Here is an 8,830-nt window from a genome sequence, read left to right as displayed (position 1 = left end):
CGAGGGCGTGGCCACGAGGCGGCGGCGGGATTGGTACGCCACCAGCACTAAGCCGCCACCCGCCGCCGGGAGGCCTCGTGTCCGGCAGGCAGGGGTACCCCGCCTGGTGGAGGAGGTGCCCCTCCCACGCGTGGAGCGACCGGCGGGGGAAGCCGTTGTTGGCTGCGCCGTCGTCGTCGTAGAACGCCATCGGGAGAGTAGAGGGAGAGTGGAGGGAGAGTGGAGCACGGGGTACGCCTCGCGGCGAGCGGACCGGCGTATATAGGCGCGGCTGGCGCGGGTGATTAATGACGCGTGGAATGCGACGCGTCCGCGGCGAGCTGACCGGCGGCAGCCTTTAGTGCGCGCGGAAGACGATGCGTGCGCGGAAGACGACGACATTAACTCGCCGTGTGGCCGGCGAATGCAGACCGGCGGCAGGCTTTTACAGCGCGCGGAAGACGATGCGATGAGGACGACGATCGGTTTCTCTCGCCGACAAGTTGGGGCCACTAGACGCGCGGGAAGTTTCCTCGGTGTTTCCCGCGCTTTCGTTTCGTCCGGACTCCCCGAGCGCTCCCCGGGGGGCCGGGGATGGCGTGGGATCGCCGGATGAATTTAGGCCCAAATCCGGACGAAAACGAGGAACCGGGGGCGCGACTGAACCAAATTACGTCGTCCGGATGGAAAAAACGTCGTTCGGGGGCCTCATCGGGGAGACGAGTGGAGATACTCTTATCATTAGGGATTGCCAGCGAAGCACCAACCAGAGATTTCCTTGGTCGAATCAGCGGGTCGCATATTCGCGTCGCAGCGCAGTGCAGCCAGGTGCGTCCTCATCCCGATCCCGTCACCGATTCCAAGGCCACCACCACACACCCATCCCTTCTCCTCCACGCCACCGCTCCGCCCCCTTGGGTTCGGCCCCACCACCCGCCGCGTCGGGTCAAACTCCACCATCCCTCGCCTATCCTCCCCTCCCCCATCCTCCTCCTCCCCTTCCCCTTCCCCTTCCCACGGCGACCTCCACCAACCCACAAATCCCGGCGACTCCGTCTCCGCGCCGTCCTCGTCTCCCCATCCGCCCCGCCGCGCCTCCGACTCCGACTCCGTTTCGCGGGCGGTAAACCGAACCCTGCCCCGCGGCCGGCGTGGGGGAGGGCAGCCAAGGCTTCCCCTTCGCGCCCCCTATGGGCCGCTCGCCTGCCATATACCACTACCAGCTCGTCGACCGGCGGAAGGGCATCGGCTCGCGCTGGCGGAACCTCTCCAGATCTGCAACATAGCCTCGCTCGCCTCGCCTCTGCCGGTAGATCTGGCCTGGATCTCGCGCGCGCGGCGTCCTGCTCTGATTTATTAGCGTCTTCTCTTCCCTCCCAGCGCCTCTCTCTCTCTCTCTCTTCGTAGCGCGTGCCCAGGTGCTGCAACTGTTTGCTCTATCTCTTTTCTTGATGTTTTTTCGCAAGTTTCTGTTAAGAGTCGGAGCTGCTGGCGATTCACCTAGCTCTCCTAAGCTTATTTTCTTCTTCTCCTTTGCTCTCTCTTGCTGCTATGCTTACCGCTCACGCCAATTCAATAATTTAGGAGCGTGCGAAAATTTGCTGTTAAAAGCCCATGCACACCAATAAACCAGCAGATTTTCTAACGTCTTAGCGGATGAATTTGGCGAATACAAACCGGTAAAACTGCCTTTTGTGACGTGGGAACATCTTCTGGTAAGGTAGGCAGTTATTTGAGCTGAGAAAGGGCACGCCATTACGTGTGCAAACGGGTAACACGCCCTTTTTTTTTTGGAAAGATACCTACCGGCTATGGGTACTGGGTAAATTTGGAAACCGCTATTTCTGGTGTGCCCATGTCTGCCTGATACTAACAAAAATAAACTTCGTGGAAACCTAACAGTACGACCTAAAGTAACTGACTAGTTTGGCGCTTCTCAACTTATTGATCCATGCTCTTTTTTTTTCATCCATATATTATGTAAATCACTAAATGTCTTACTAACCTAATTTGGAAACTTCTGTCATTAATTTATTATCTCTAGTTACCTAGTTTCCTACCATTGCAGAAGCAATGCCTTTTCTGTTTCAGTTACTCATTAATAATATACTACTTCTTGTTAACATGCCGAGCCATGCTATTACTAACCTTCCTCTTTGCTACCTTTTCAGGGCTTGGGCAAATCTTGTTAGACGAGTTTTCTTGTACATGTACTTTGTGTCAAAAAAATGACTTCTCTGAATAAAGTTGCTCCAAATAATGGAGACGCAAGGGCAATGTTACCAAATAAGGTCACCGCATTAAATCCCAATGCAGCAGAATTTGTCCCTTCATGTGCTATTAGACCATCATCATTTGGTGGTAACTCAGATTCAGATGCAACCAAGTCTGAAGTTCGGGGGTCCTCTGGAAAAACAGTCCTAGATAGGTCCGAGTCGTCCAAGTCTAACAACTCGGACGATGAGGCGCACCAGTTCTGGCGTAAGCAGCTTCCAGATGATATCATTCCAGACTTCACTTCGTTCGAGAAAATCGAACCTGAACCTGAGGACCTGTCCCTTGCTGGATTATCCTTGAACGCACCTCCGTTCTATGGGACAAAAGCTAGCCGCTTGTCAAGAGAACACCAGGACTTGTCTTCAGCTAGCAAAATCCTGGAACATGGGCATCCCAATTTGCTCTATGACGATAATTCACAGGCAACCTTCTCAACTGTTGGTTCGAGCAACTGGGAGCAGAATTATGTGGGTGATCTCCATTTTGCTAATGAGAATCAGGACCTTCATTATGATTCTGACAGTTTTGCTAGTGAGTATGTTGCTGCATCAGATGGCCTCTTTGACCCATTAGAGTATTTAGCGTCCCAGTTTCCTGGATTTTCAGCAGAGAGTCTTGGGGAGCTGTACTATGCAAATGGATGTGATTTCAATCATACTATTGAAATCCTTACACAGCTAGAGGTAATCTCTTTCTGTCTGTAGTATTCATCTGAACTCTCCCACGCATCCACCTAGAGCATTGCTTAACATAGGCATCTCTTGACATATATTGCCATAAGCTTAACTGTGATTTTTTTTTGTTAAGGCACCAGTATTAAATGTACTTCCTCCGTCCGGAAATAAATGACCCGGATTTGTCCAGATTCACATGTGTCTAGATACATGCGAATCTAGACAAATTCGAGTCACTTATTTCTGGTTGGATGGAGTACCATGTAACCTTTGAAAAATTACATTTCTATTTGCTTGACAGTGTACATCGCTTCGAGTAACTGTTACAATTGCAATATTCAGTAGAATCTCAATTTTTTATTTTTTATTTTCACAGATGCAAGTGGATCCAATCTCCAACCAGACTATGAATATGGCCCCCAGTGCACCAAACTTTAGTACAGGGGACTTCCCTGCTCTGCCAACAGTTGAAGATCAAAACGGTTTCTCCAAGGGAAATTTGGATATCCTTGGCATCTTCAATGGACGCAATTCAAATACCATACCTAGTGGTACTAGTGATTTTGTTTCAGCTGTTCGTAAACTTGCATCGCAGAATTCTGGCCATGGGAAGTTTAAGAAAGGTCCTGATTATAGCAATGGTGTTTCAACCGTTCCTGTACCCAAGCAGTACAATTTTGGCACTAAAGCATCTTCTGGGAACAAGTATCAAAGTTATAGCAGTGCACGTGCAGCTCCATGGCTTGATACTGGTGATGCAGTTGGTAAACTCATCTGAATCTTATAACTTCTTCCTGTGTATTTTGATGATTTTGCATATTGTATTGTTGTTATCTTATGATAGGCAACTTAGCATTTGTACCTTCTACTTTGCAATGTATGTATTTGAACTAGGGCTATGTGGATCCTGGATAGATCTCAGGAGACAATTGTAGTTAGATGTGCATAATTGGAAGTGTATTAAGTGAACTGTTTCTGTGAACTTGACTGCCAAATTACAAAAAATTAAAGGCAAAGGGAGTACTAGTGTTTTTTTCATTTTTTTGGAGATAGGTGCAAGTACAGACTGATGAATGTATCTTTTTACGTGGCCCAACAGCAAATATGTATTCAGAATCCAGGGAAGAAGCTCGTGATTTTGCCCGTGTCCGAAATGCATGCTTTGAGCAGGTAAGCATCTTTATTGTGGTCTCAGATGCTCGGTTGTACATGTTTCGTGTTCAAAGGGAATATTGTAATAAAATCACTGAGAGAACCATAGCATGAACTTGTTGAGGACTTCGCCTACGTATTGACTGTGACATCCACTAATTGGTTTTGGCTGAATTTGACATTTTAAATTGTTTTTCATCTATTTATTGTTGATTCGCACCAGTGTCTTATGATTACCTTTTGTAACTGCACTTAAGAATAAACTGTAAATCATCACATCTCCCATTTATGCGTGTATGAAAATTGATCTTCTGTTGACCCATCAATGGCATAGCGTGTCTTGTTCCTTTCCTCTCTGAATAAAAGACAGAGACTATCCATGTTTCTGTATATGTTTCTACTACTTTTTGCAAGTTCAGAAGCCATATAAATTGGTGGTTTTGTGCGACATATATCTACCATCACCTCGATTTCATGAAGGATGTCACTAGTTGCTAACTGCTGCATATTGTACTTTGTACTTACCAGTTTTGTTAGTTGTTGAAGTATTTATGAAAGAGTACTTGACAGGCCAGACAAGCTTACCTAGTCGGCAACAAAGCTCTGGCCAAGGAACTAAGCATCAAAGGACAGACGTATAACTCACAGATGAAAGCAGCTCATGAGAAAGCTAGAGAAGCTATTTATCGACAGAGGTTCCTTAATAACTTTTTCCTTGTATATCTAATAATAGCAGCCCCGAACTATTTACAAACACATCTACTTCATGCTGATTCATTGTTTTACTTTTCAGGAACCCTGGTTCTTTGCAACGGGGGAGTGACCGTCTGATTGATTTGCATGGCCTCCATGTAAGCGAAGCAATTCATATCCTGAAGGTTGAGCTAGGTTCCCTGAGGGGCGCTGCTAGGGCTTCGGGGGAGAGGATGCAGGTCATGATATGCGTCGGAACAGGCCACCATACCAAGGGTTCTCGCACCGCAAGGTTGCCTATTGCTGTGGAGCAGTTCCTTCTGGACGAAGGCCTGCATTACACGCAACCACAGCCTGGTCTGCTTCGTGTTGCTGTGTACTAACATCTCTTAGGTGGTAAGCGGTAAGCACGATAGAGAAAAGCAACCCAAAAAAAAGGAGAAAGAGATGCAAGAAGAAAATACCAAAAAAGCGCTGTTGCAGCACTGTAATTTCTTGGTAGTTGTATATTAAAGGAGCCAGCAGGAGATAGCCTGACAAACAGAATACAGTGTAAAATTATACATAGATCCATTCAATTCACATTCCATCCCCTTCTGCCGTGCCTATTCATGATGTTCGCTGGAGTGCACGCGAGATGGACTGACGGAGTAGGTCGAATGTGAAACGTGGGAGATTTGCGTGGTTTCAATCGATTTTGGGGACTTGCAGTATTTGGGACAAACATGTGACACTTTGAGCTGTTTATGTTTAAATTCATCCATCCCAATTCTGTTCCTTACGCTGCCAGGAACAACTGCAGGCAAATTTTGATCGAGTTCATGTATAAGCGGCATGAGCAGTGGCCATCATGGCGCTCTCATAGCCACTGGGTCGTTGTTGGGCAAATCTTGGGGCGTGTGTGCGTGTGTGTGTGTGATGGGGACGGTGCCCTCTCCTTTGCGTAGTGGCAATGGGTTTCTTGGTAGCGGGTGAAGCAATTTTGAGTTCGAGTGCTAGCGCATGCTCTCTCGTCCTACACACCTGAATATCTTTCATTGAATTGCTTGGAGGGCTTCTTAACCCCAAGTCACTTTGTGTTTTGTTTCTTGGTGGCGGCGACGTGTAGAGTTTGGCAGGGTTTTGATGGGCTAGTACTTGATGTTGCATCATCGACCTCCAGGCTTGCTTGCGGGTCCATCTAGCCTCGAGCGAGCCTAATAAACCACCCTAGGATAGCATGTGGTTTGGCGGTGCATGTCGACATTGACTGCTTACAGTGTTGTGGTGCCGAGATCCCCGCCGTCTCGTCCTGTCGTTGGTGGACATGGTGGGTGGTGATCTGCGCCTCCCCTACAACGATGTTGTGTTGCGACTTGTCTCTCGGCAATGGTGTGGCCACCTATTGTTTCGATTGGACGTTAGAATCATTGTTGGGCTAGGAAGAAATCATGCATCCGTCGATGCTGGAGGGTGCCATCTTTCTCCTTGGAATTCTACCGAGGTCTCCATCTCCAGGGGTGACACCGTCTTGGGGCCCTATGTCCCTTCCCCTCGTCCTTCATGGTGGGTGAAGGTGCAAGGGGAGCCTTCATCATGCTATTGCGAGGAGGCTTTCCATGTGTCATATGGTGTGTGTTGTAGCCATTTTTACCGATGAACTCGCTGACATAGGCATCCCAAATGGACCTGCCGAAGATAGTACCCGGGGTTTACTGAAGGCCCACTACCCGAAGAATAAGAAGATTCGGGAGCCCAAGATATATTAAGGAAAGTTAAGAGTTGTAATAGGAAGTGTTATTTGTAATCTGGCGGGATGAGTTAGAAACCGTCCCGAACTCTGTAACTTGTATAGCACGAATCCCTCGGCTCCACCTCCTATATAAAGGGGGAGTCGAGGGACGAAGAGATAATCGAATCATTGTCTACAAACCCTAGTCTTCACAATCGTCGAGTACTTTTCGGCTGAAACCTTCGAGATCTACTTACCCTCTACTTCCAACTAAACCCTAGCCTACAATCCATAGGCATTGACAAGTTGATACCTTGTCAATTGGCGCCGTCTGTGGGAACTAGAGGCGTAAGGATCTGATCTCGATGGCACGTTCAAGATCTTCGACATCGTCAACCGCAAGCAACACAATGGATCGAGGTAAACAGATCGCTGCTGGTCTTGTCGATTTTGTTCCTCACCCACCCTCCCGTTTGGATGCATATGCGTATCTGGCGGAGCCCATGGAGATGACGTTCGGAAGGTTTCACTTTCGCGTCGAGAAGGAGGGATCGTATCGTGTCGAAATTCCGAATTCATCGGGATCGTCGGCGGTCGATTCCGATTTTTCAAGCTATGCATCATCAACCGAGTCAGGAGAAGAAGAAACTTCGGCGACACGCTACGTCAGCACCAGAGCAAGAGAGAAACTCGCCAAGATCTTCACCGCCATGTCGTTTGAGTCATCTCGCGGACTCATATATAAGCGATGGCACAAGTGATGACGACAGTTAGGACTGCATCGACAAATCTATCACAGTGGGCAAGGTCTTCATCAATCTCAACGATGATGTCACCAAACCTCACATAGAACTGAGAACCAAGTAATATCAGATTTATGCCATTGAAGATCAAGAGGAAACATCCGAGGCTTTCGACGATCCGGGAAATCCATACGTCGATCCCTCCAATCTGCGACAAGGCCGGGCAACAAATACGTCGGGCCGTAGCCGCGAGATAGAGTTCAACTTTCACAAGCAGCGTGGGACAGAGCCGCGAGATCTATGAACGGTACAGAACCAATGTCTACCACGGCCACACCAGAGGAATTACAAGCATATCAATATAGGCTCGCACGAGCTGCCAGGGAATTGGAAAACAGACAATTGAATTGAACAGAGAAAGGAGGCAGCTTCGCATCCAGCAGAGAAGGGCAGATCTAAGTCGACAATCTAGAACTTCGGGTGATAGCCACAGGAGGCGCGAACAGAGCAAGATCAAGGCTGCAACACATACCCGGCGTAAAGAGAACACTTGGTCCAAAACCTCGACATGTCCTTCATGTCGATAGATACAAGAGGAAACATCATCCCTAAGACACCGTAAGCTGGGTATATGGCGACACATGCTTTTATCCTTGCATCTAAACCACCTCCGTGTGATCCAAGGGAAACATTGTACAATATGGCGGTAGCAGGAGTTGGAGCTATGGGGACAAATGCGTTTGTATCAACGCCTCCCGAAGGAGCGGCAAGGCAAAATAGTCCACGACCCGCAGCAGCAGAAGAATGGCAAAGACTCGAAGGACCAAGTGGAGCAAGAGACACAAAGAAGCACAAGCAAGGGTCGACAGAGCACGGCAAAGCGAAGGGATCATCGGCAATCTCCGTAGCTTAACGACGAAGATATGTGCGGCTTACCATGCTTCACGAGGAGAGTCCGAAAAACTCGAGTCCCCTCGGATTCAAGTTACCCGATAATTTCAAAAAGTTCGACGGCCTTCAAGATCCAGAGGATTGGCTAGTCGACTATCCGGAGACGGTGAAGCTCACAGAGGAACCAGGGCAACAGCTATGCAAAGCATCCAGTGCATTTGAGTGGAGCCGCACGATCTTGGATAAAGAAACTCACTCCAGATCCATCGACACTGGGAAAGTTTCGAGGATGTGTTCGTCAAGAACTTCAGATCCACGTGCAAAAACCTGCGTCGTTAGAGGAGTTGAGAGCATGTCGACAAAAGCCGTACGAGCCAATGAGAAAGTATATCCAAAGGTGGAATATCATCAAAAACTCGGCGAGAAAATATATCCGACGAGAGAGCAATAGATGCGTTTGTCGCAGAATTAGGCGTGGAGATTTTGTCGAGGACTTGGGAAGGACCAATCCAAAGACAAGATCCGCGTTAATGGAGATAGCAAACAGATGGGCAGATGGAGAAGATGCTGTCCACAACAAACGGCACAGTCACGAGAGGAGGACCGCGGTCGAAACTATCAACCAAGGCGACGATTTCCTCGGCAGATCCGAACTATGACGCTCCAGGGCAAATTTCGCAAAGCTTTCGGGCAAACACAGGAGGAAGCAA

General features: G+C 48.3%; 1 protein-coding gene across 1 annotated transcript; it reads left to right on the top strand.

Annotated features, from left to right (window-relative positions):
* The first annotated feature begins 856 nt into the window (after nt 1-856).
* LOC127317842 (polyadenylate-binding protein-interacting protein 7) lies at nt 857-5,372 on the top strand. The gene is made up of 6 exons (XM_051348438.2): nt 857-1,397; nt 2,151-2,939; nt 3,307-3,694; nt 4,030-4,100; nt 4,653-4,777; nt 4,876-5,372. The coding sequence occupies exons 2-6, from the start codon at nt 2,208-2,210 to the stop codon at nt 5,156-5,158; spliced, it is 1,599 nt and encodes a 532-aa protein (XP_051204398.1). The 5' UTR covers nt 857-1,397; nt 2,151-2,207; the 3' UTR covers nt 5,159-5,372.
* The last annotated feature ends 3,458 nt before the right edge of the window (nt 5,373-8,830 follow it).

The sequence above is a fragment of the Lolium perenne genome, chromosome 7 (assembly GCF_019359855.2).
Source record: "Lolium perenne isolate Kyuss_39 chromosome 7, Kyuss_2.0, whole genome shotgun sequence".
NCBI lineage: Eukaryota > Viridiplantae > Streptophyta > Magnoliopsida > Poales > Poaceae > Lolium > Lolium perenne.
Note: the sequence above shows the minus strand (reverse complement) of the source record. Positions and strands in the feature narration are given on the sequence as shown.

Excerpts from the sequence above, each read along its gene's own strand:
- LOC127317842 (XM_051348438.2), top strand. The coding sequence starts at position 2,208 with ATGACTTCTCTGAATAAAGTTGCTCCAAATAATGGAGACGCAAGGGCA. Across the intron at positions 3,695-4,029 it reads TGATACTGGTGATGCAGTTG|CAAATATGTATTCAGAATCC; the intron begins GTAAACTCATCT and ends GTGGCCCAACAG. Across the intron at positions 4,101-4,652 it reads GAAATGCATGCTTTGAGCAG|GCCAGACAAGCTTACCTAGT; the intron begins GTAAGCATCTTT and ends AGTACTTGACAG.